The sequence below is a fragment of the Piliocolobus tephrosceles genome, chromosome 13 (assembly GCF_002776525.5).
Source record: "Piliocolobus tephrosceles isolate RC106 chromosome 13, ASM277652v3, whole genome shotgun sequence".
Lineage (NCBI taxonomy): Eukaryota > Metazoa > Chordata > Mammalia > Primates > Cercopithecidae > Piliocolobus > Piliocolobus tephrosceles.
Genome location: NC_045446.1, coordinates 17,747,792 through 17,775,115, shown reverse-complemented (window position 1 = coordinate 17,775,115; position 27,324 = coordinate 17,747,792). Strand labels below are relative to the sequence as shown.

Here is a 27,324-nt window from a genome sequence, read left to right as displayed (position 1 = left end):
AACAGGCTAACAGACCTAGTCGACCAAGGGCACAGACTGTCTCATAATTTTGCCCAATCATAGAAAAGACAAGACTACTTCTTAAAGTAGTCCCTGAAATTCTGTTCCTATTCAGGAACCTTCAGTATTTATTTTTTCTTTAAAGGGGCAGCAGCATCATAAACAATTTCTCCCATTTTCCTTCTAACAGTTAAGACTGGCAGTTAATCAGCAGAAAGAGTGAGCGAAGAGCTATCAAACACTCTGTCTCCTGTGACCTCCTGTGTTCTTTGCTGGCCCAGAAGATGGACATACCCAACGTGCTCTGTATCAGACATGGCTAGAGTTGGTTCCCTTGCACCTGTCATTCTTAATACCACGTGCCAGTCCAAAAGATGTTATCTGATATTCATCAGGGTACAGAAGAGGAAATCCAAAATCAGTGACAAGCCAAGTATGTTTCACAAGTCCAACAGATCAAGGACAAGGTCACTCAAGCACCATGACAACCATGGTCACGACAACAGCGAGATGGAAAGCAGACCAGTCTCAGCTCAATTGCTCTGCACTTATTCTCATATACAACCTTCTATCTACCCAAGCATACCTAGGCAGGAAGTTTTAACATTTCCCTTACCTGGATGAGACCTCCAGAACAAACACAGTTTCCACTCTTCCAAGGCTTGTCATCTATGCCCTTACTTCAATCTTCAGGATGAAAATGCTCAGGGCTATTACCAGCCATCAAGTTTCCTTCCAAAATCTTTAAGGTTGGAGAGTTATGTGAGTTGAGTCCAAACCAATAGGCTCTAGGAAAAGCCCAAAAGACTACCAGCATCCAAATAAGCACCTTAAACTTTGTGTATTTATTGAGATAGAGTCTCACTCTGTTGCCCAGGCTAGAGTACAGTGGAACAATCTTGGCTCATTGCAACTTCTGCCTCCCGGGTTCAAGCAATTCTCCTGTCTCACCCATTCAAGTAGCTGGAGACTACAGGCATGTACCACCATGCCCGGCTAATTTTTGTATTTTTAGTAGAGACAGGGTTTCACCATGTTGGCCAGGCTGGTCTTGAATTCCTGGCCTCAAGTGATCCACTAGATCCCAATGTCCCTCAAACTTTAGTGTCTTTAATTCATGCCTTGCTGAGGTCAGGTCTGCCTAATGGATCTACTACTACATTTATCACAACTGCTGTCTCCCTGAGCCCCCGGAATTGTCAGTACAAAAGATGTTGTGTTGGTGGTATTTTTGGTTGTTTTTTTTGGTTGTGCTGGTTCCAGGCTCTGAAACTGCTCAATCTCACTGGTGAACTGTGAATCTGACCCCTCCAGACCGCCGAGGACGGCTCAGTATCAGGCCAGGTGATGTGTACACCTTCACCCCACTGCCTACCCTTACAAACATGTACACAGAAAGCTTTCCATGCTTAGACATTTCCATTAAACTTTTTTTCCTTAAAAAGAAACCTGGGCTGGACACAGTGGCTCACACCTGTAATATCAGCACTTTGGGAGGCCGAGGCAGGTGGATCGCTTGAGTCCAGGAGTTGGAGACCAGCCTTGGCAACATGGTGAAACCCTATCTCTAGAAAAAAAAGCAAAAATTTGTAGGGTGCGGTGGTGCCTGCCTGTAGTCCCAGTTAGGAGGCTGAGATGACAAGATCACTTGAGCTTGGGAGGTCGAGGCTGTAGTGAGCTATGATTGCCCCACTGCACTCCAGCCTGGGGGGGCAACAGAGTGACACCCTCTCCAAAAAAAAAAAAAAAAGAGAAAGAAGCCTAAAAGAGTTACCACGAATCCTCCCATTCTTTTTCTGTGAAACATTAGACATACGCAATTCTCTCCCCCCATTCTCACCCCCTTCCTTTATGCACATGTAATATTTGCAGCGTTGACAGCTCTGGAGCAGTAAAATCTTCTTGGCCAGTCTCAGCCCGGAACCTTCCAGCTCCCCCTTCCCTAGGGCAGAGGGCGACAAGCTCCTCTCTGGCTTTGTTGGTATCCGTTTTAACCCTAATTTTTTTTTTTTTTTTTTTTTTTTTTCCCAGTGCCTTGCCATTTCCCTTGATCTTTTTCAAAACTTCCTCCAGGGGGCCGAGAGGAAAGTTCCATCCCCTTCCCTTGCAACCCGAAGGGGGAAACCCCCCAAAAAGCAAAGCTGTCCCTTTAAGGGGCCCATGTGGTGGGAAGAACAGCTACATTCCTACCCCAGTAGGGCTGCTGTCCCAACACGCCAAAGAGGCTACAAATAACCATCCAGGAGAGAGCCGGGGAGGGAAGAGCGCAGAGCGGAGCGGAACGTGGGCCGGCCAGGCTACCGCTCCTCAGAGGGAAAGGGCTCAGTCCGCGCTGGAGAGGACGCGGAAAAAGCCCCCTGAAAACCCACAGGTAGTTTAAATAACAGACATGAAAACTCTGTTTTGGATTTGGGAGGTAAACCAATCTTTAAAACGAGTGCCCAGATATCTCCACGCCCTGCCAGGCAAGTTCCGAAATCTCACTGACTTTTTCCACACGAGCTGTCCTACGTGAAAGAAAGAACCGGTGCAAGGCCAGGCAGGATCTGCAGACCCCTTCATTCTGAGCCCCAGCTCCCTACATTGGGGCTGCGAGGAAAATGGGGAGACTCGGAACTCCCGCCACGATGAATAGCGATGGGTGAATAGGGCTGAGGTTCAAAGATCAAAGTTCTTTGATCTCTGGGCACAAACTAGAGGCAGCTGCTCAATCACGGGGTGCACCCAGGGTCGTTAAGAGGCCGCGGAGAAGCCGATTCCACCGGAGCCCTAGTCACACATAACAGGGGGTATGGGCACCAAGAAGTCCTGCTGCAGCCGTCCAGCTCCCCTGAGGGCCCGGACCCCGCCGCGCGGGCCGGGAGGCTGCTTTCTGGGGTTCAGGGATACTCGCCCCCTGCCCCCCTACCCCGGCCAGGGCAGATCTGCGGGAGCCTTCCAGTAGTTTTTTCCCTATATTTCTCCTCAGCCCCCTTTCCAACCACCTCCCCTGGGGACGAGGGCTGGAAGTTGACTGGCCGCAGCCAAGAGAGGGACCCCGAAACACCGCCCAGGGGAGATGCTGCCCGCAAACAGTGTCCCAGAGTCCTTTGGTGGGAGCAAGACCTGGAGTCCGGGAATTGTTCTCCAAGTAGAGGAATCCCGGTGCCCAAGTACTCAGATTCCACCGGGGCCCTTCTCCGCAACCCGCCCGAGCCCCCAGCCCCAGGAAGGAGAGCTATTTACAACTTATGGGTTTAGCGACCCTCTTCGCCCGCCTCCCTTTCTTCGCACGCATTCATTCGCACCAAGGACACAGAGCCCCGGTCCTAACCTTAAAGGAAAGCAGTCCCCGCTCTTCAAAGAGCAGTGAGGGAGGACGAGCGAAAGAACGCCCCGGACCTTACCCGCGCCCCGGCCCAGACCTAAGCCCGCGGGAGCGCCTCCGCTGATGCCCCTGCTCCGGCTGCTGGAGCCGGGGCCGCTCCGGGTCCACTCCCCAGCACACAGATCCAGGGCCACGGCTAGCAGCGAGGGCGAGGGGTCTCAGGCCCTGGCCCGCGCCGTCCGGGTACCGGGAGGCGAGTCCTGCAGCGGCCGGACCCAGGGACAAACTTTCCCGGCGGGCGCCGCTTACCGTGTGCGCAGAGCAGAGCGCCAAGCAGCAGCGCGCCCCACTGCCGCCTCATGGTGCCTCCCGCCCGGGGTCCCGCCGGCTCCCGCGGGACGGCGCGGCGGAGGAGCCCGCGGAGAGTCCCCGAGGGGGAAGCGTCCCGGGTGCACGGCGGCCTGCGCGCCCCGCAAGTCGCCCTCTGGACACCGCCGCCTCCTCCAGTGCTGCCAGAGCCGACGCTGCCCCGCCAGGGGACCAGGAGGGGGTGTCCCGGGCCCGGCCGCCCCGCCCCCCGCGCCGCAGCCCCCGCCACCGCCACCGCGCCTGGGCCCGCCCCCAGCGCCGGCCCGGCCCCTTCCCGCCCTCGGCCTCGGCTCCCCGGTCCCCCGACCCCACCCGCCGGCGTCTCCTGCTCGGGGCCCCGCTCCTCCTCAGGCCGCCCCCACATTCCTGGCCCGAGAGAGAGCCCCCTCCCTGTCCCTATTACTACTGTTTGAATGTCCCTAACTTAAAAAAAAAAAAAAAAAAAAAAAAATCATCCTAGCGGCAAGTCTCGCCCCCGCTCACTCCAGCTCTATGCTTCAGAGGAGCACCTGAGCTGACACAAGTCGCCTGGACATGACCCCGGCCCCCCCCACCGGCCCCAAGTCCAGACTTTATTGATGTCTCCGAATACGCAAGGCTTGCGGATGCATAATCCTCTTGGGTCTTTATTGACATCAAACAAGGGACATCAGGGGGCCTGGAGTGCTGCATCTTAACTAGCGTTCTCCCTGTCAAAATTCCTTTTCTGAGATTTTCTTCTCCCTCGCCTCCCCCGGTCTAGGCAGCGTTGTTCTTGGGCTAAATAATTCACCGACCCCCTCTTTTCATTCACTCATTTCCTGAGCTGGTTGTCTGGGTCCTGTTGCTCCAGCTCAGACGCCCAGATTCGGCCCAGACAGACTTAGTTCCTCCTTGCTGTCTTTGTAAATCACCGTTGTTAGCCTCTTCACCTTCTTTGACTTTGTGATCCTGACAAGGAAGGGAGGGGGTCAGGAAAGAAGTCCTCATGGGCAACTGCACTCCCACAAAGCTCTCAGCCTCCTTCCAGCCCCAGTCTGTAGGTCCTTCCCTCAGATTTAACTTTTGATTTACTACATAAAATCATAAACTTGTCTCTAGTCTTCCTTCCTTTTGTGGTCTACTCTCCCTAATGCCTATTAATAATACGGGTTAATTTCACCACCTTCCATTTTTCCAGGGTGAATCTTGTTTTGTTCCTTTTACCCAAATGTCCAACTTTCTGATGGCCCAGTATATCATTTTTTTTCCCTCCCAGCTGACATGCCAGCATTTCCTGGCTTTGGATCGTCTATGGATATCATTAACTCACTTTCCTCAGCAGTAAATACAGTCAGGAAGACCCAAATGCCCCCTGTTAGCTGAGGGGAAAGTAATTTGGCATAGTGCAAAGTGGTTATTGGATTTCTCCAAATAGATACATTGACATTTCATCCTTGCTTGTTTTTTTCAATACTTCACTTCAAATTACCATCTTTTACCAAAGCTAAGATGAACCGTACTTTGCAACAGCAACAGCAGCAACAACAACAAAAAGATGTAAGGTGTTAACTCCTTGTTAGGCAGTAGTTTTCTATATCGTTTTGCCTGAAATTTTTACCCAGATGCAATGTGGTTGAACTAGCATCACCATGGTAACTATTACTGAGGCATTTTCTGGGTGTGTAGTTCTTCTTGCTAACTGAAGGCGGCAGTAGAGTCAGGTCAGGTTTACATGATCTTGGGGCTAGGAAAGACAGTCAACCTTTCTGGCCTCCATCAGGTATCATAGCCTAAAATCCAAGGAGAAAAAAAAAACGTAAACAGTAGAGGCTGATTCCTCAGCACCCTCCTTCCCACCTCTCATTTCTTAGTCTCGCTCTGTCGCCCAGGCTGGAGTGCAGTGGCCAGATCTCAGCTCACTGCAAGCTCCGCCTCCCGGGTTTAAGCCATTCTCCTGCCTCAGCCTCCCGAGTAGCTGAGACTACAGGCGCCCGCCACCTCGCCCGGCTAGTTTTTTTTTTTTTTGGATTTTTTTAGTAGAGACAGGGTTTCACCAGGTTAGCCAGGATGGTCTCGATCTTCTGACCTCGTGATCCGCCCGTCTCGGCCTCCCAAAAAGCTGGGATTACAGGCTTGAGCCACCGCACCTGGCCCCCACCTCTCATTTCTTAATACAGGTTTGGTTATTCTCAGGGTTTCATATATGTTGCTTATGAAGATTTGCTTTTTTTCTTCTTCTTCTTCTTTTTTGAGATGGAGTTTTGCTCTTGTTGCCCAGGCTGGAGTGCAATGGGCGCCATCTTGTCTCACTGCAACCTCCGCCTCCCGGGTTCTAGCGATTCTCCTGCCTCAGCCTCCCGAGTAGCTGGGATTACAGGCATGCGCCACCACGTCTGGCTAATTTTGTATTTTTCATAGAGATGGGGTTTCTCCATGTTGGTCAGGCTGGTCTCGAACTCCTGACCTCAGGTGAGTCGCCCGCTTCGGCCTCCCAAAGTGCTGGGATTATAGACGTGAGCCACTGTGCCTGGCCGAAGACTTTTTTTAAAATCTGTTGGGAAAGACCTTGGGATTCTGGAGACCATATTTTTTTCCATCTGAAAACCAGGGACATGTGGTAGAATGAGTACAGTTGTCCCAGAAAAATCCAGGACAGGCGGTCCCCATACTTTCAGTGTCAGGGGATTAAGAAGTTATAAACAGTTTCCACTCTGTATGCAAAGGACAGGTTCCTTTCCAGAGGCATGATTTGTGTTGTTTTTCTGGAACTGGAGAAGAAATGAGAGGCTAGCTGTCCCTGTCTGACTCAGCTCGAGAGACTGTTTCCTATGTGCATCCCAAGTCCTTCTCTAAGGTTCAGCACAGTTCTGGTGCGCAGAGTCATCTCTGGCTGCTGTGAGTCAGTGGGAATATCAATGGGTAAGAAACTAGCTTCGTGCATAGTCCCTGTCTGGGTCACCCCCTAGGGTGAGTTAAGTCTTGGCTGTCAGAAACTGCTCTTGTGCCAGGAGTACTAAGCCATATTTATTTTTACGAGGCCTCTCAGACTTTCTTGTTTGGAGTGAGAGATCCTGAAAAGCATGCCAGAATGGGCTGTTTGTCTCCCTTTCATTGTCCTCTGGGACATGCCTCTAGAAAATTTGTAGGGGACTGCCAATTCCACAGGGGTCTCAGAGGCCTTGGTTTCCTCAGAAACACCACCCCTTTCCTTCATCTTTCTAGGACAGTGCAGGGGACTGAATTTCCAAGATCAGAATATTGCCATGAATTACACCATCACTAATGGTCTTTTCAAAGGAAACACAGGCAGTGCTAAGGAAACAAGATAGGGGTGGGCACTATTTTGATCCAACTGGGTTGGTAGAATTCTCTTGTAACCTGGGAATCATTCAACAACTTGAATTTCTATATGTAATTCTTCTACAAGAGAATAAAGCCTGAAGTTTAACACTTCAACACTTCTCAACCACAGGTGGTTCTCAACCACAGGTGAATTGGCAGGCATGGGGCAATATCTAAAGACTTCCTTCCTTCCTTCCTTCCTTCCTTCCTTCCTTCCTTCCTTCCTTCCTTCTTCCCTTCCTCCCTTTCCTCCTCCTTCCCTCCATTTGTCCCTTTCTCTCTTTCTTTTCTTCTTCCATTTTATTTTATTTTATTGTATTGTATTTTGTTTTATTTTATTGAGACGTACTCTTACTCTGTCGCCCAGGCTGGAGTGCAGTGGTGTGATGTTGGCTCACTGCAACCTCTGCCTCCCAGGTTCAAGCAATTCTCCTGCCTCAGTCTCCTGAGTAGTTGGCATTACAGGCATGCACCACCATGCCTGACTAATTTTTGTATTTTTAGTAGAGATGGGGTTTCACCATGTTGACTGGGCTGGTCTCGAACTCCTGACGTCGGGTGATCTGCCCACCTCGGCTTCCAAAGTGCTGGGATTATAGGTGTGAGCCACCATGCTTTTTCTTTTAGAGACAGGGTCTCACTATGTTACCAAGGCTGGAGTGCAGTGGCTGTTCAGAGGCACAACTACAGCACACTGCTGCTTTGAACTCCTGGCCTCAAGTGATCCTCCTGCCTCAGCCTCCCAAGTAGCTAGAACTACAGGTGTGCCCCACCGCACTCAGCAATTTTGGGGAGTTGATGTTACTGGCATCTAATGAATAGAGGCCAAAGATGGTGCTTAACATTCTATAGTGAGCAGGGCATCCCCCACAACAAAGAATTATCCATCCCAAAATGTTAATAGTGCCAAGGTTGAGAAACTGCTTTAAAATATTAAAAACATGAGACTGCAAAGAATTACTCTATCCTATTTCCAGAATTACTTTCTTGTTGAAGGCAATGTCAATGGAGATAAGTTTTGTTTTTGTTGTTGTTGTTTCATTGTTGTTGTTGTTTGAGACAGAGTCTCACTCTGGGCCCCAGGTTGGCCTGATCTCAGCTCACTGCAACCTCCACCTCCTGGGTTCAAGGAATTCTTGTGCTTCAGCCTCCCAAGTAGCTGGGAATACAGGCGTGTGCCACCACACCTGGCTAATTTTTTTTTTGTATTTTTAGTAGAGACAGGGTTTCACTATGTTGTCCAGGCTGATCTCCAGTGATCCGCTCGCCTTGGCCTCCCAAAGTGCTGGGATTACAGGTGTGAGCCACTGTGCCCGGCCAGTTCTTAAAACTTTAGAAGAGAAAACACAGCTAAGGGGACTAATAGAGTCCTATACCTATTTGCTTTAGAAAGGCTTAATTTCAGGATTCGCTTACTCAGTAACTACTTATAAAGGGTGTATTATGCGCCAGGTACTCTGAGGCAATGATGAACAAATAAATATATTGGGTCCCTGGAACTTACAGTCTGATGGTTGAAGGAGGCTGCAAGTTTGCAGAGGCATTTAAACAATGCTCCCACAAATGAATTTGAAGTTACAAATGTTAGAGGCTTTGAGGGAATAGTACGGGGTTCTATGAAAGGAAAGACTGGACTTAGATTTGGGGGTTCAAGGAAGGCCTGCCAGAGGCACTGACACCTAAGCTGAGTAAGAGCCATCAGGCTAGGAGTGGATGAGGCCTTCCAGGCAGAAGGAACAGTGTGCGTATAGGCCTGGAGCCAGGAAAGACTCCATAGGATGTAAGGAAAAGTTTTTCTAACTTTCAGCAACAGGTTTGCTTTTATCTAGGTTCAGGGGGCTACTACTGAAGACCAGAAACAGTGAAAGCGTGAAAGCCTGAGAGAATAGTCTCATTTGCATTTCTGTGCTTTTTAAAATTGCAAACCCTCCACACCATTTCTTTTCTTTTCCTTCTTTCTTTCCTTCCTTCCTTCCTTCCTTCCTTCCTTCCTTCCCTTCTTTCTTTCTTTCTTTTTTTTTTTTTTTTTTTTTTTGAGACGGAGTCTCGCCCTGTCGCCCAGGCTGGGGTGCAGTGGCCGGATCTCAGCTCACTGCAAGCTCCGCCTCCTGGGTTCACGCCATTCTCCTGCCTCAGCCTCCCGAGTAGCTGGGACTACAGGCGCCCGCTAACACGCCCGGCTAATTTTTTGTATTTTAGTAGTGACGGGGTTTCACCGTGTTAGCCAGGATGGTCTCGATCTCCTGACCTTGTGATCCGCCCGTCTCGGCCTCCCAAAGTGCTGGGATTACAGGCTTGAGCCACCGCGCCCGGCCTCTTTCTTTCTTCTTTTCTTTTTCTTTCTTTCAGATGGAGCTTCACTCTATTGCCAAGCTGGAGTGCAGTGGCGCGATCTCGGCTCACTGCAACCTCCACCTCCTGGGTTCAAGTAAGTCTCCTGCCTCGGCTGCCCGAGTAGCTGGGACGTGCACGCACGACCACACCCAGCTAATTTTTGTATTTTTAGTAGAGATGGGGTTTCACCATGTTGGCCAGGATGGTCTCGATCTCTTGACCTAGTGATCCGCCCGCCTCGGCCTCCCAGAGTGCTGGGATTACAGGCGTGAGCCACCACGTCCGGCCCACACCACCATTTCTAGTGCCAATAGTTTTCATGTTCCAGCTCAGCAGTGGTTCTCCAGTCAGGATCTGGGGCATGTGGCTGATTCAGATCCCTGGCCTAACTTGGGACACACCCTGATAGGTGGGGCTTTCTGGCCCATTTTCATCTCCTAGAAGCCTGATATTCACACACCGGGCACATATAAATAGAGTCTCTGCAGCAAATAGCTCAGTATATCTTGCTTCTTTTAACAGTAAAGATATATTCAGAATGTTGGGGTAAACAGATCAATGAATAAATGCGCATTTGATAACAAATATGAATGAAGCATCTATGTAAATGGCCTGTTTTCACACTTGCCCCTTTATAATGTGTTCTCTGCACAGCAACCAGAGTGACTTTTTAAAAAATATTAACTCATGGTCTGGCACAGTGGCTCGTACCTGTAATCCTAGTACTTTGGGAGGCCAAGGTGGGAGGATTGGTTGAGCCCAGGAGTTCAAGACCAGCCTGGGCAACATGGTGAAAACTCATCTCTACCAAAAAAAAAAAAAAATACAAAAAATTAGCCAGGCGTGGTGACATGTTCCTGTAGTCTCAGCTACTCAGGAAGCCGAGGTGGGAGAATCACCTGAGCCCAGAAAGTTGAGGCTGCAGTGAGCCATGATCTCGCCACTGCACTCTAGCCTGGGTGACAGAGTGAAACCCTGTCCCAAAAAATAAAATTAAGATAAAAATAAAATTCAGATCATGGCTTAAAATGTTCCAATGCCTTCCTGTTGCACTTGGAATAAAATTCTTACTTCTCATGTCACCTTCAAGGTCCTTCATGACCTCACATCTGCTTACTTCTTTTTTTTTTTTTTGAGACGAAGTCTTGCTCTGTTGACCAGGCTAGAGTGCAATGGCACAATCTTGGCTCACTGCAACCTCTGCCTCCCGAGTTCAAGCGATTCTTCTGCCTCAGGCTCCCAAGTAGCTGGGATTACAGATGTGCGCCACCATGCCCCAGGTCATTTGTGTATTTTTAGTAGAGACAGGGCCTCGCTATGTTGGCCAGTGCTGGGATTACAGGCGTGAGCCACCACACCTGGCCCTGCTTACTTCTTTGACCACTTTTGCCTCACTCATTCTGCTCTAGCCATGCTGGCTCCCTTTCAGTTCGGCAACTTGCCATTGTTTCTGTCCTACAACTTGTGCACATGGTGTCTCCTGTACTTCTAATGCTGTTCCCCTAGGCCAGGTGCAGTGGTGGCTCATGCCTGTAATCCCAGCACTTTGGGAGGCTGAGGCAGGTGGATCACTTGAGGCCAGGAGGCCAGGAGTTCGAGACCAGCCTGGCCAACATGGTGAAACCCTGCCTCTACTAAAAACACAAAAAGTAGCCAAGGGTGGTGATGTGCACCTGTAATCCCAGCTACTTGGGAGGCTGAGGCAGGAGTCCCAGCTACTCGGGAGGCCGAGGCAGGAGAATCACTTGAGCCTGGGCGGTGGAGGTTGCAGTGAGCCCAGATTGTGCCACTGCCTCCAACCTGGGCCACAGAGGGAGGGAGACTATCTATAAAAAAGAAGAAGAAGTTGAATGCTGTTCCCCAGACCCTTCCTGTGACTGGTCTCAGCTCAATATCACGTCCTCAGAGAAGCCTCAACTTCAGAGATGTCTCATCTTATTACCCTAAAGTTGCCTCATTCTCACTTACTGCCGTATCCTATTTTATTTTCTCCACAGAGTTTATCATTCTTTGAAATAATCTTGTTTGTTGTTGTGTATTTATATCTGTCTATGTGATCACTATTAGATGAACTCCAATGGAGCAGGGATTTTTTTTTTTTTTAATTCTCCAGCACCTGTGAATAGTGCCTAACATATATTAATCAATAAATTTTTGGTAAATGAATGAAAAGCAGACAGTCAGCTAGGGCCAAGGAAATACAAAGATGAGTAAGATAAGGTCCACAAGGCCAGGTGTGGTGCCTCACGCCTGTAATCCCAGCATTTTGGGAGGCCATACGGGGAGGATGACTTGAGGCCAGGAGTTTGAGACCAGCTTAGGCAAGAGAAGGAGACCTCATCTCTGAAAAAAAAGAAAAAAAGGCGTGGTGGTGCGTGTCTGTTGTCCCAGATACTCACGAGGCTGAGATGGGAGGATGGCTTGAGCTGGGAGTATTGAGGCTGCAGTGAGCTGTGATCATGCCACTGCACTTCAGCCTGGGCAACAGAGGGAGACCCTGTCTCAAAAAAAAAAAAAAAAAGAAAAGAAAAAAAAAAAAAAGATAGGCTTCATAACTTTAAGAAGCTCAGAATCTAGAGGAGAGGAAGACTTCAAAAGCAATGACAGCATGATAGAAGTAATGTATAAAGGATTGTGGAAACAGAGAAGAGAGGACCTTTAAGTTTGGAGTAGCTGGGCATTAAAGGTGGGGGAAATTGCACCATGTAAATAAGGGAAAAAATGAGGAGGGGGCACATATTCCAGATGGAAGAAATGGCATCAGCAAAGGCATAATGTCTTGCAAGTGGCTGCCATGTTTGGAGAATGATCAATACTCTTATGTGGCTGGAAGAACATAGGATGATTAGGGAAAGTAGAGAGGGGACCTCTTTTCCTTTTTTTTTCTTTTTGAGATGGAGTCTTGCTCTGTCGCCCAGACTGGAGTGCAGTGGCACAGTCTCGGCTCACTGCAACCTCTGCTTCCCAGGTTCAAGCGATTCTCCTGCCTCAGCCTCCTGAGTAGCTAGGACTACAGGCCTGCACCACCACACCCAGCTAATTTTTGTGTTTTTAGTAGAAACGGGGTTTCACTCTGTTGGCCAGGCTGGTCTCAAACTCCTGACCTCAAGCAATCTGCCCAAGAAAGGGGACCTCTCAATAACCAACTATTACTGAAAATTGTTTCTGAATTAAATGCCCTTTATATTTTTTATATCTGTTTATTCAGTGAGCAGTAACAGTTTCTACAAACTACAAGGGAGGGATTGTACTTTTTTTTTTTTGTCTTTTTTTTTTTTCCTTTTTGTGGAGAACGGGGTCTCGCTATATTACCCAGGCAGGTCTCGAACTCCTGGGCTCAAGCTATCCTCCCGCCTCTGCCTCCCTGAGAGCTGTGATTACAGGCGTGAGCCACTGTGCCCGGCTATTTTTATTTTTAAAATTCATCTTTCTATTCTTTTTATACCTTTGACTCTAGACAAATGATACTTTTCCCAGGAGAGAGATGGGCTAGGTAGTAGGTTTACATCTGGTTTTCTTTTTTTAAAATTATTTTTATTTTTTTAGAGATAGGCTCTCACTATGTTGCCCAGGCTGGAGAGCAGGGGCTATTCACAGGTGCAAGCACAGCACACTATAACCTCGAACCCCTGGCCTCAAGTGATCCTCCTGCCTCAGTCTCCTGAGTAACTGGTTCTATAGATGTGTATTAATGCACTTTTTTTAAAAAACTGAAACCTAAAATCTCAGTCTCCTAAGAAAAGCTTAATAAATTAACTTAAATATTCTTTTTTTTTTTTTTTGTGACGGAGTCTTGCTCCATCGCCCAGGCTGGAGTGCAGTGGCGCCATCTCTGCTCACTGCAAGCTCCACCTCCTGGGTTTACGCCATTCTTCTGCCTCAGCCTCCCAAGTAGCTGGGACTATAGGCGGCCACCTATAGGCTAGTTTTTTGTATTTTTTTAGTACAGATGGGCTTTCACTGTGTTAGCCAGGATGGTCTTGATCTCCTGACCTCATGATCCACCCGCCTCGGCCTCCCAAAGTGCTGGGATTATAGGCGTGAGCCACCGCACCTAGCCGATTAACTTAAATATAAGTTTTTATTATTTTATTATTTAAAATTAATATTTTATTATTTTATTATTAATAAGCCGATAAACTTAAAAAATAAGAAAATCTTCCCCAAAGAGCAAAAGAACTACAATGTCAAGACAGAGCCTAAATTCTGTCTGGTCTAGGTTTATGCCTCTGATGATGCCTCTAAGTGGGTTTGTCAGGGTTGTCCTTTGATGTCCCCCTCAAAACAACAGTACCATAACACACTGGATTCTAGTTGCCCCTCAAGGCTATATGGAACTATCATCAATGGGCTTATCTAAACCCATTTTGAAGCTGTGTGGATATTCATTCTTTTTGATAAGTTCCTGTGTCCCCACCCAAATCTCAACTTGAATTGTATCTCTCAGAATTTCCACGTGTTGTGGGAGGGACCCAGGGGGAGGTAATTGAATCATGGGGGCCAGTGTTTCCCATGCTATTCTTGTGATAGTGAATAAGTCTCACAAGATCTAATGGGTTTATCAGGGGTTTCCGATTTTGCTTCCTCCTCATTTTTCTCTTGCCGCCGCCACGTAAGAAGTGCCTTTCGCCTCCTGCTGCAATTCTGAGGCCTCCCCAGCCATGTGGAACTGTAAGTCCAATTAAACCTCTTTTTGTTCCCAGTTTCAGGTGTGTCTTTATTAGCAGTGTGAAACGAACTAATACAGTAAATTGGTACCAGTAGAGTGGGGCATTGCTGAAAAGATACCTGAAAATGTGGAAGCGACTTTGGGACTGGGTTATAGGCAGAGGTTGGAACAGTTTGGAGGGCTCAGAAGAAGACAGGAAAATGTGGGAAAGTTTGGAACCTCCTAGAGACCTATTGAATGGCTTTGACAAAAATGCTGATAGTGATGTGAACAATAAGGTCCAGGCTGAGGTGGTCTCAGATGGAGATGAGGAACTTGTTGGGAACTGGAGCAAAGGTGACTCTTGTTATGTTTTAGCAAAGAGACTGGAGGCATTTTGCCCTGCCCTAGAGATTTGTGGAAATTTGAACTTGAGAGATATGATTTAGGATATCTGGTGGAAGAAATTTCTAAGCAGCAAAGACTTGGGTGTGTTAAAAGCATTTCATTTTAAAAGGGAAACAGAGCATAAAAGTTCAGAAAATTTGCAGCCTGACAATGCAGTAGAAAAAACAAACCCATTTTTTTGAGAAATTCAAGCTGGCTGCAGAAATTTGCATAAGTAGCAAAGAGCCTAATGTTAATCCCCAAGACTATGGGACAAATGTCTCCAGGCCATGTCAGAGACCTTTAAATCAGCCCCTCCCATCACAGGCCCAGAGGCTTAGGAGGAAAAAGTGGTTTTGTGGGCTGGGCCCAGAGTCCTTGTGCTGTGTGCTCTCTAGGGACTTGGTGCCCTGTGTCCCAGCTGCTCCAGCCGTAGCTGTAAGGGGCCAATGTAGAGCTTGGGCTGTGGCTTCAGAGGGTGGAAGCCACAAGCCTTGGCAGCTTCCACGTGGTGTTGAGCCTGTGGGTGCACAGAAGTCAAGAATTAAGGTTTGGGAACCTCTGCCTAGATTTCAGGAGATGTATGGAGATGCCTGGATGCCCAGGCAAGTTTGCTGCAGAAGTGGGGCCTTCATGGAAAACCTCTGCTAGGGCAGTGCAGAAGGAAAAGTGGGGTGGGAGCCCCCACACAGAGTCCCTACTGGGGCACTGCCTAGTGGAGCTATGAGAAGAGTGCCACCATTCTCCAGACCCCAGAATAGTAGATCCGCTGGCAACTTGCACTGTGTGCTTGAAAAAGCTGCAGACACTCAACACTGACCAATGAAAGCAGCCAGGAGGGAGGCTGTACCCTGCAAAGCCACAGGGGCAGAGCTGCCCAAGACCATGGGAATCCACCTTTTGCATCAGCATGACCTGGATGTGAGATCTGCAGTCAAAGGAGATCATTTTGGAGCTTTAAAATTTGACTGCCCCACTGGATTTTGGACTTGCATGGACCCTCTAACTTGTTTTGGCCAATTTCTCCCATTTGGAATGGCTGTATTTACCCAATACCTGTACCCCCATTACATCCAGGAAGTAACTAGCTTGCTTTCGATTTTATAAGTTCATAGGCAGAAAGGACTTGCCTTGTCTCAGATAAGACTTTAGACTGTGGACTTTTGGGTTAATGCTGAAATGAGTTAAGACTTTGGGGGACTGTTGGGAAGGCATGATTGGTTTTGAAATGTGAGGACATGAGATTTGGAGGGGCCAGGAGCAGAATGATATGGTTTGGCTGTATCCCCACCCAAATCTCAACTTGAATTTTATCTCCCAGAATTCCCACGTGTTGTGGGAGGGACCCAGGGGAGGTAATTGAATCATGGGGACCGGTCTTTCCCGTGCTATTCTCTTGATAGTGAATAAGTCTCACGAGATCTGATGGGTTTATCAGCGGTTTCTGCTTCTGCTTCCTCCTCATTTTTCTCTTGCCACCACCATGTAAGAAGTGCCTTTTGCCTCCTGCCGTGATTCTGAGGCCTCCCCAGCCATGTGGAACTAAATCCAATTAAACCTCTTTTTGTTCCCAGTTTCAGGTTTGTCTTTATCAGCAGCATGAAAACGAACTAATACAGACTTTTGACAAATACTTCTGTCTTTCTGGGTAGTGGAAATATTATAACAGCAAATAAAACATGTTCCCTGGCTGCACACAATTCTCAGTCCAAGAGGAGCAATACCCAGGCAAACAAATAAGTAAAGAATATGATAAATGCTAAAATACAGGTACATATCAGGTGCTAACTGGCTCCTTGGGAAATTGGATAAGTTCTCATGGATGTGGTGACATTAAGCCTAGGTCGTTTTTGTTTTTGTTTTTGTTTTGAGACAGGCATGACTCTGTCACCCAGGCTGGAGTGCAGTGGTACAATTGCAGCTCACTGCAACCTCCACCTCCCCAGCTCAAACAATCCTCCGGCCTGAGCCTCCCGAGTGGCAGAGATGGGGTTTTGCCATTTTGCCCAGGCTGGTCTTGAACTCCTAAGCTCAAGTCATCCATCTGCCTTGGCCTCCCAAAGAGCTGGGATTACAGGCAAGAGCCACTGTGCCTGGCCGTAACCTAGGTTTTAAAGGATGTGTAGTTTACTAGGCAGAAAATATGGTAGAGGTACATTCTAGACAGAAAGCTTACACCAAAGCAAAGGGTGTGAAAGAGCCCAATATGTTGGGGGATATCGAGTAGGAAAGCGTGGCTGTATGTGTAAGTTTGTAGAGAAGACTGAGTGGCGAGATGGCTGGAAGAGGAGGTTGGGACCAAGCTGTGAAGAGATTTATATGTCTGCATGTGAAGTTTTGCTTCTTCCTAGTAATGGTGAGTCAGCAGCAACACCTTTTTTTTTTTTTTTTTTTTTTTTTTAATGTAGATATGGTGTCTCGCTATGTTGATCAGACTCATCTCAAACTCCTGTCCTCAAGTGATCCCCCCACCTCAGCCTCCCAAAGTGCTGGGATTACAGGTGTGAGCCATTGTGCCCGGCCAGTCTGGGCATTTTATACATGGTTATTTAGGTGTAGGAAGGAGTTGCCAGTGCTTTCTGATTGACTTTTAATGTCTTTCTCAATGATGCCTTTTGTTTTTCTGGCCATTTTGGTTTTTTTGGTTTTGGTACTTTTTTTTTTTTTTTTTTTTGGAGATAGGGTCTCCAGGTTGCTCCAGGTTGGAGTGCAGTGGCATGGTCACCCCAGGCTCAGTTAATCCTCTCACCTCAGCCTCCTGAGCAGCTGGGATTAAAGATATGAGCCACCATACTTGGCCACCTTTTTCTTTAATAAATATTTTTAATGAATTGATTGCCATGAGGCACCCATAAATCCTATTGATTGGTTGGTCTTTGTTTTCTAAACTTCTAATCTAGAGGGAAACAAACTCATTTAACAGACATTTATAGTATAACTGCTTTCTGCAGGCACTTTACGTGGTCCCAGAAATTTAAAGATGAGTGAAGACTGTCTCTGCCCTCATGGAACTCACAATCTAGTAGGAAGAATTTTTAAAAAAGACATAAATGGTTATAAAAGTGCATACTAGCTGGGCACGGTGGCTCATGCCTGTAATCCCAGCACTTTGGGAGGCTGAAGCGGGTGGATCACCTGAGGTCGGGAGTTCGAGAGCAGCCTGACCAAAATGGAGAAACCCTGTCTCTACTAAAAATACAAAACCAGCCAGGCGCAGTGCGCATGCCTGTAATCCCAGCTACTCGAGAGGCTGAGGCAGGAAAATCACTTGAACCCGGGAGGCGGAGGTTGCGGTAAGCCGAGATCACGCCACTGCACTCCAGCCTGGGCAACAAGAGCGAAACTTCATCTCAAAAAAAAAGTGCATACTCTAGGACAAAAGAAGGCATAACTAATTTTTGTGGGCTATCAAGAAGAATCAGTAAATCATCCTTCCTTTCAAACTATATGAATGTGTAATTTGCAACTGTTTTTGCAGCATTTGAAAACATAGAATAACAAGAAGGTAAAGCCCATAATTATCTTTGAACTTCAGTTCAATTTAAGCCATATCCCCTTAACTACTTTCTTATAATGCATTAGTTATTCTTAACTGTCCAAGAGTTTGTGAACATTTCTTTTCTTTACAAATTACTCCAAAGCTCTGGTCTATTGACTTGTGGCAGTACAAAATGACCTTCTATAAATAGCATTTTTAATTGAAACATATGAATCCCAGGCAGTGGCATCACACTTAGTTTCTTCTGTGCTCTTGTGGAAGATAAGTCTTTCATGCAGAGCCTAGTAGCTCAGCGTGAATTTCATGACCTGCATTTCTTAGTAGCTACTTTGCCTTTAGCATCTTTTCTGCTTGATGAGTGATAAAAGCTTGTCCTAGTTTCTTGAACCTGTTTTATAGCAATAATTCAGCCTGCATTTATTCTTTTCTTATTGCTTCCTTGAAGTTTAAAACTGTTTAGTGTATTCATCATTTGCTTTTCTATAGTCTTCAATTATAGGGAGGATTTTCTTCCATATCAATCTCTTAATAGGTCTTCTGCAGAGCCAGAGATGTCTATTAATTTTCTCATTGTAAAATCAGAAATTATAATCTGATAAATTGATATCCCAGCTGGGTGCAGTGGCTCATTAATGCCTGTAATCCCAGCACTTTGGGAGACTGAGGCAGGAGGATCGCTTGAGCTCAGGAATTCAAAACCAGCCTGGGCAACCTAGCAAGACCCTGTCTCTACAAAAATAAAAATATTATCTGGGTGTGGTGGCATGCACCAGTGATCCCAGCTACTCAGGAGGTTGAGGTGGATTACTTGAGCCCAAGAATTCCAGACTACAGTGAGTTGTGATTGCGCCATTGCACTCCAGCCTGGGTGACAAAGGGAGACCTTATATATATTCAAAAAAAAAAAAAGGCTGGGTGCGGTGGCTCACACCTGTAATCCCAGCATTTTGGGAGACTGAGGCGGGTGGATCACTTGAAGTCAGGGGTTCAAGACCAGCCTGGCCAACATGGCAAAACCCTGTCTCTACTAAAAATACAAAAATTAGGCGAGCGTGGTGGCACACACCTGTAGTCCCAATTACTCGGGAGGCTGAGGCAGGAGAATGGCTTGAACCTGGGAGACAGAGGTTGCAGTGAGCAGAGATTGTGCCATTGCCCTCCTTTCTGGATGATGGAGTGAGACTCTGTCTCAAAAAACAAACAAACAAAAATGAAAACCGTCTCAATATATTCTATCTCTTGTTTTTTTCTTATTGTTCTGAATTTGATGTTTACATTCTTCATGGTGTAGTATACTGCCTTTAACATCTGATGCTCTCTCTATTTTTCATCAATATCATATCACTTGCCTCTTGCCTCTTTTCAGGATTGTAGAGTTGTCTTGTGACTTACAGATTTACTTGGGTAATTTTTTTTTTGGTAAATTTTTAAGAAATATATTATTATAAGTTAAGAACCTGAAAAGTCAATTTAAATCAAAGGCTGACATTTTTTTCTTTCTTTCAAATTCAAGTCACAAAAAATACACTTGATTTTAACTACTCTTCTTAAGACTGGTGTAGTGTATGTTCCATTGAAAAATTTCATCAATAACCAATGTGTTTCCAAAATCTATTATCATGTAATCTATGACAGAAGAGAAATCTAGCAGTGGCTTCTTTTTGGGAAAAACAAACACTATCTGGAAGGTCATCACATCTGCTTATAAAATTTTAAAGATTTTCATGCCACTCATTTATTATTTGTTTTTAGGTTATAATACATGCATATTATAGAAAAATTTAAGACTATAGAAAAATATAAAGAAGAAAAATGTAAACAGTAATTCCACTACCAGTAAGGCCACCTGTTGTTTCTGTAAAACTTCAAATTTTTGTGAAGCCTTACTCTAGCAACCTCCTACTTTTCTAAGTCCTCCTCCTCAATAAACTGTTCAGGACATTCAGAGTGGAAGACTGACTTTGAATACAGGGGTCCTTCGGATTTTTATGGAAGGGATGGAACTGCAGGAAAAACCTACAAATTGCTCCAGAGATGACATCTTGTTCTTATTTAGCCTTCTTTGAGTCATTAACAGTCGGGCGCCACTGGTGCTGAAACTTATCATTATTATAACCACAAATGGGTTAATGCCCAAACAAAGCTATATTCTTGGGGCTGGTTCCCAGCTCCACCACACAGACCCCAGCAGCCAGCACCCGCCAAGTCCCAGGATAATGCTCCACAAATAAGACGATGTCAAATGTTCAGCCTGGACTCAACATTATCTTCTTTTATCTGGGAGCTTCCAGTTGCTAGCAGGGCAGAGCAAAGGAAAAATAAATAAATAAAAGCCAGGTCAACAAACCCTAAAAAAAGAGACTGTGTGGTTTAGTGGTCAGACCACTGGCTTGGATGTTGGGATAGCTGAGATCCAGTTCCAGCTCTACCACTCTGTGGCTGCATGATGCTAGGCAAGTCACTAGACAAGTCACTGTTGTGACTTGTGCCTCAGTTTCCCTAGTTAGAAAAGGGGAAAGTGCCTTACAAAGTTGTTTTGTTTGTTTGTTTGTTTTGAGACAGAGTCTCGCTCTGTTGCCCAGGCTGGAGTGCAGTGGTGTGATCTCGGCTCAGTGCAATCTCTGCTTCCTGGGTTCAAGTGATTCTTCTGCCTCAGCCTCCTGAGTAGCTGAGATTACAGGTGTGTGCCACCATGCCTGGCTAATTTTTGTATTTTTAGTAGAGACGGGGTTTCTCCATATTGGCCAGGCTTGTCTCGAACTCCTGACCTCGTGATCTGCCCACTTCAGCAGAAAGTTTTCATGAGGACAAATAAGATTATTTGCAAATAGCTACAAGTTGCTTGGGAATAAAGTAAAATTATCACTCTTAATAATTACTATGGTATTACCTTACTAATAAAATAGTAAAAAGCCACAGCTGTGGAACATATGAACCTCCCATAACCTCAAGCTAGATGGGGGAAGCAGATAAGAAGGCAATTAAAAAAAAAAATCAGATTTGCTGGACTTCACACTAAATACCAAATTAGTAAATTTGCCTCAAGACACTAAGCCCTGCTCCTACTTTGGCTCTGTCCTTTTATCCTCACCACATCCAAACTTAGAGTGACTCACAGGAGCCTAGAATTGAGACACATATACAATTTTAAGGGAAAGCAAGAATTAGGAGGTTTGAGGCTCCTTGCTGGAGGAGGCTAAGAATAGGCCACTTGGAACACAAAGAGAAGAACCTCCTCTTTCCTTTTCCTCCCAGTGTAGGTGGTCTACTGGTTTCCCAGTCATTCCTTTGATAGCTTGATCTTGTTTTCTTTGTCTCTTTTTCACAAACCTCACCTTGTTGGAGGGGGAGGGCACCAAAAAAGTGAGGACAGAGTGGCTTTTTCTGCTATGACTGAACTGTGTCGAGTGCTACAGATCTCTGACCTGTTGTCAAGAGTAGGGAGGGACAAAAAAATATTTGGGAACTTGAAAACCAAAGAATATTCTCTTAAAGGAGAAGTGAGCAATTGGGCATATGGGGAAAAATCTAATTGGTGATGTCGTTTCTGCAGCCCCTTCCCCTCAAGAAGAGAAATGTCTTGGTAGGAAAAAGGAAAGACACCTGGGAAGGTACCAGATAGTAAGGGCTAGGAATAGAAAGAAGAACCAAAGATAAAAAGGAATTGAGGCCGGGCCGCAGTGCCTCACGCCTGTAATCCCAGCACTTTGGGAAGCCTGAGGCGGGCGGATCACCTGAGGTCAAGAGTTCGAGACCAGCCTGGCCAACATGGTGAAACCCCGTCTCTACTAAAAACACAAAAAATTAGCCAGGCGTAGTGGCGGGCGCCTGTAATCCCAGCTACTCCGGAGGCTGAGGCAAGATAATCATTTGAACCCGGGAGGCGCTGGTTGCAATGAACCGAGATCATGCCACTGCAATCCAGCCTGGGCAACGGAGTGAGAATTGAGAAGAAATGGCAATTATCTCAGAGGAGTTAATGATCACCTTTTGTGTGTCCAGTTGTCGTAGGCAGAAAAGACACATCTCTGACCTCTAGAAGCAGCCAGGGTATAAAGATACCTAAGCACTTTGTAGCACTTTAAGATAGTAAATACCAAAGAGATAAAAATAGGTAATGGGATACTAAGTGTTTATGGGGGCCAAAGGGCGGGGGCTATTACTGAGTTAGGATAAACAGTGTATAAAAGCAGGGATACTTATGAAATTCAGAAACTGCGTATATGGGCGGCTGACAGCAATTCTTCGACACCGGGAAACATAACGGATTCAAAAGAATTCTTCATCTCAGATTCCTCTAAAACCAAGTCTTCAAGAATGGGAGTCCAAAGAAAACTGGACCGTAGTGAAGCGACTGCCCCCGGAACTTGAGTGGCCAGTTCCACTTTGAGACACGGAGACTGTTTGTGTGACACCTCCTCCAGCTCCCGTCCCCTTTCCGTCGCGTGGGTGCCATGGCAACGGAGAGAGACGGCAACCTGGGTTCCGGAAGTCTGAGAGCTGGAGCTTTGAAGCCACACGGGTCAAAGGATGCTGAGTCCGGAGCGCCTAGCTCTACCGGACTACGAGTATCTGGGTAGGAACCCCCCTTCAACTTTGGGGAGGGAAAGACTTGCAGACGAATTAGGCCGGGGTCTGGGAGGAGGCGGGGGCGGGGGCGGGGTCTGAGTGGGATCGGGTCCGGGTGATATGGGGAGGGGCGGAGAGACGGGGGTTCTAGGGCCTGAACCTGTAAGGCCGAGCAGGAAGGAGAAAAGCACCTGGGAAGTAAAGAATTGTTTGAAGTGTAGGGGCTGGAACTCAGGCAATGTGGATTGTGTTCAAAGTGGGTCAGGTTGGAGTTGAGGATTTGGGGCCCTGTTGGGGTATTATTGACATGCTGTTAGTGGAGTAAGAATAACCTTGGAACCTCAAGTGCCAGATCAGTCATTCCGTGAATAACTGTCTTACCATTGCGGCGGCAGCGAACATGTCGAGCTTTTCTTTTTCATTAGGCACTGTGCTAAGCATTTTACATGCATTATTCTTCATTTGAATTTCTCAACTGCCCTAGGAGGAATTACCGTGTTTTCTTCCAGTTTTACAGGTGGAGAAACTGGGGCTGAAGAGATAACTTGTGTAAGTTAGGCCACACAGCTAGAAAATGGTAGCACTAGGATCAGAACTGGATTTGCCCACTCCAACAGAACTTGAGATATTGACTTAGCTCTTGAGCTAAGACTGTATATGTAGTACTTTGTTGAGCATCTTTAGTGTGTAACGCATTTAATGAATGAAAAAAGGCACACATACGCATGGATATGTACACACACACATATGCACACAATACACATTTTTTTTTTTTTTTTTTTTTTTTGAGAAGGAGTCTGACTCTGTCGCCCAGGCTGGCGTGCAGTGGCGGCGATCTTGGCCCACTGCAAGCTCCGCCTCCCGGGTTCACGCCATTCTCCTGCCTCAGCCTTCCAAGTAGCTGGGACTACAGGCACCCGCCACCTCGCCCCGCTGATTTTTTGTGTGTTTAGTAGAGAGGGGGTTTCACCGTGTTAGCCAGGATGGTCTCAATCTCCTGACCTCGTGATCCGCCTGCCTCAGGCCTCCCAAAGTGCTGGGATTACAGGAGTGAGCCACCGCACATGCGAGAAGTTTTAAGTTTACAGAAAATTGAGCAGATAGTACAGCGAGTTCCCATGTATCTTGGGTCTCCCTCACTCACAGTTTCCCCTATTATTTATGTCTTGCATTAGTGTGGTACATTTGTTACACTGGATAAACTAATATGAACATATTATTATTGCATATAATATGTAATATATAATAATTAGGGTTACTTCTTTGTGTCGTTCAGTTCTGTGGGTTTTGATAAATGCATAATGTCATATATTCACCATTCCATTATACAGAATAGTTTCACTGTCCTAAAAAATCCTCTGTGCTCCACCTATTGATCCTTCTCCCTCCCCCTGCAGCCCTTGCCAACCACTGATCTTATTGTCTCTAAAGTTTTGCCTTTTCCAGAATATCATGTAGTTGGAGTCATACAGTGTGTAAATTTTTCAGATAGGCTTCTTTAACTTAGCAGTAAGCATTTAAGTTTCCACCATGTCTTTCTGTGGCATGATAGCTCATTTCTTTTTATTGCTGAATAATAATTCCATTGTATGGATGTACCATGCACATCTTTTTTTTCTTCTTCTTCTTCTTCTTTTTTTTTTTTTTGAGACAGTGTCTTGCACTGTCACTCAGGCTGGAGTGCAGTGGCACTATCACGGCTCACTGCAGCCTCAACCTCCGGTCTCAAGTGATCTTCCTACCTCAGCCTCTCAAGTAGCTAGGACTACAGGCACATGCCACTATCCCTGGTTAATTTTTTAGTTTTTTGTAGAGAAAGAGTCTCACTATGTTGTCCAGGTTGGTCTTGAACTCCAGGGCTCAAGCAAGCCTCTTACTGTGGCCTTCCAAAGTGCTGAGATTACAGGTGTGAGTCACTGCACCTGGCTTACATCTTTTTTTTTTTTTTTTTTGGAGATGGAGTTTCACTCTTGTTGCCTAGGCTGGAGTGCAATGACGCGATCTGGGCTCACTGCAACCTCTGCCTCCCGGGTTCAAGTGATTCTTCTGCCTCAGCCTACCTAGTACCTGGGATTACAGGCATGCGCCACCATACCCGGCTAATTTTATATTTTTAGTAGTGACCGGTTTCTCCATGTTGGTCAGGCTGATCTTGAACTCCTGACCTCAGGCGATCCACCCACCTCGGCCTCCCAAACTGCTGGGATTACAGGGGTGAGCCACTGCGCCCGACCAACATCTTTTTAAATGAAAAACAACTCTTTTAAATTTTGTTTAATTTATTTTAAAAATTAATTTTAAAATATTTTTTAAGGTTGATAATATGGAAACTTGATTCAAAATATTTTTTAGGCCTGGCAAGAATAAGTTCCACAAAGTAGAATTGATGGATCAAGGGCATATGCATTGAAGTATTGATAGATATTGCCAGATTGCCCTTCATAAGTGTTATACCATTTTGCCACCAGCAATGAAAGAGAATGCCTGTTTCCCCACTGTCCTGACAACACAATACATCAAACTTGGATTTTTTTCAATCTAAGTGACAAGTAGTCTCAGAGTAGATTTAATGTGTATTTTTAAATGAAGTCGAGTGTCTTTTTACCAAGTTTAAGGGCTGATTGGTCTTTGAAAGCTATATATACACACATATATACATGAACATGTATATATAAAATATATATATATGCACACACACATATAGAGAGCTTAAGACAGTGACCACATCCATTAATCAGCTAAAAGGGGATACTGATATCACAGACAATTTTTTATTTAATGAATAACAATATCAATGTCAAGCAATGCCTAGACTTTTTCCAAAGATTTTATGTATTTTATTTACCCAGTACTCAATGAATATATGAAATATTTGAAAACCCTAGTTCATTGTTCAATTCCTTGGGTGTTTGCTGTTTGAATTTTATGTCCCAAAGGCTTGGCATATTTGGCATATTGGTGCTTTGGTGAATAGAAGTTGGTGGTCTCTTCATAAATGGCTTTTTCAATTCAGTAGTAGTGTTGAGAATGAATCTACAAACAAAATCAGAGTCTCAGGTTGGTTGAAGAAGCTTCAATGTTGTGAAGTCCAACCAACCACCTAATACCTGAATCCTATACAAATGCTTCTTCATGCTTTGTTTCATATTTAAGTGTCTTAATTCCTTGTCCTAACCACTGACTAGACATTCATACTGCCCTCAGCATAGTCACACCACTCACTGGCTTCTCCTGGTTCATCAAACCATATCACTCTGCTGAAATGCCTTTGTCTTTAGTTGAGAACTATCCCTGCCTATTACAATTTGGTCTGTCTTAGAAGCATGCTGCTTTGACCTATTCACCCTCAATCTTTTTTTTTCGAGACAGAGCCTTGCTGTGTCACCCAGGCTGGAGTGCAATGGCATGATCTCAGCTCACTGCAACCTCTGCCTCTAGGGTTCCAGTGATTCTCATGCCTCAGCCTCCCAAGTAGCTGGGATTACAGGCTCCTGCCACCATGCCCAGCTAATTTTTATATTTTTGGTAGAGACAGAGTTTTACCAGGTTTGCCAGGCTGGTCTTGAACTCCTGACCTCAGTTTATCCACCCACCTCGGCCTCCCAAAGTGCTAGGATTACAGGCGTAAACCACCGTGCCCGGCCAACCTATTCACCCTCAATCTAATGACCGCTTAAAACCACTCCCTAGAGAATAGATTAATAGATTAATTAAATATTTCCTGATTTAAATTTTTAAATACCTGTGGTTTTTCAATTTGTTTTTGTTTTATAAATTATGTGTAGGCCTAAAGAAGACTATACTTACAGAGAAACAAAACTGCAGACTGGAAAGCCCTAGGCATTCAGTGAAACCCAAAAGCTAAAGTTGAGTTCCCCTTGGTTAGTGTATCTGGAGACCTCTTTTTAGGATTATGGTGTAATTACAGGGATACCTATCCAATGAATATCTAGAGATATCCCTTTCTCCCTGCTAGCTAGGGATTATATTTACCTTTCTGACTATTAGTGAAGAAATCAATCTTTTATCATGTTGGGTAAACTGATCCTTTCCCCACTGACTTTGTAGATTAGGAACCTGTAATCATGGCCTTGCATGGCTTAAGATCTTAAGATCATCACTAAAGAATAGCTTAATTATGTTCATGTCTGTAGTCATCAGAATGTAGTGATAAAAATTGTGTTAATGCCTAGGCCTGAAGAGAGAAAGGAGAGTCTGGTAAGGAGATGAAATAAGTATAGACCCTTTGCGTAGGACCCGTAGATTTCCAGCCTTATGAAACCTACTTAGTGGAAGCTTCTGCCAGAGGCTGGAGGTGCGTCTGTGTATCTGGTTGGGTGTGGCTAGCTCTCTAGAGCCAAAGGGCAGCCTGTTCTGGTCCCAGGTTTGCCAAACCTACCACCTACATGCTGACCTGAGTTTTTCACTCCACCTAATTTGGTAAGGTGCATGCTTTTACTCACGCTCCAAGTTGCCTCTTCTTTTCCATGGAACCTGCTTATTCTCTCTATGGCTGATAGTGGGTTAGCATAATAGGTAACCCTAGAAATCAAAGATGGCCTTTCTCCTTTGGGGACTAGACATTTAGAAGAATTACAGTAAATTGGGTAGTTTTTTTTTTTTTTTGAGACGGAGTCTGGCTCTGTCGCCCAGGCTGGAGTGCAGTGGCCGGATCTCAGCTCGCTTCAAGCTCCGCCTTCCAGGTTTACGCCGTTCTCCTGCCTCCGCCTCCCAAGTAGCTGGGACTACAGGCGCCCGCCTCGTCGCCTGGCTAGTTTTTTGTATTCTTTAGTAGAGACGGGGTTTCACCATATCAGCCAGGGTGGTCTCGATCTCCTGACCTTGTGATCCACCCGTCTCGGCCTCCCAAAGTGCTGGGATTACAGGCTTGAGCCACCGCGCCCGGCG

General features: G+C 46.0%; 2 protein-coding genes across 4 annotated transcripts in view; one reads left to right on the top strand and one right to left on the bottom strand.

Annotated features, from left to right (window-relative positions):
- Positions 1-3,899, bottom strand: part of LRP4 (LDL receptor related protein 4) — a 64,143-nt gene extending 60,244 nt beyond the window's left edge. The window contains exon 1 of the mRNA XM_026454087.2: positions 3,617-3,899. Within this exon, the coding sequence (XP_026309872.1) occupies positions 3,617-3,668 (52 nt within the window). The 5' untranslated portion in view covers positions 3,669-3,899. The remainder of the gene's footprint in view (positions 1-3,616) is intronic.
- Positions 3,900-22,230: 18,331 nt separating this feature from the next.
- The window catches only part of C13H11orf49 (chromosome 13 C11orf49 homolog), a 217,909-nt gene continuing 212,815 nt past the window's right edge, over positions 22,231-27,324 (top strand). For all 3 annotated transcript variants that reach the window (XM_023215691.2, XM_023215690.2, XM_023215689.1), the window contains exon 1: positions 22,231-22,423. In XM_023215691.2, the coding sequence (XP_023071459.1) occupies positions 22,378-22,423 (46 nt within the window). In that variant the 5' untranslated portion in view covers positions 22,231-22,377. The remainder of the gene's footprint in view (positions 22,424-27,324) is intronic.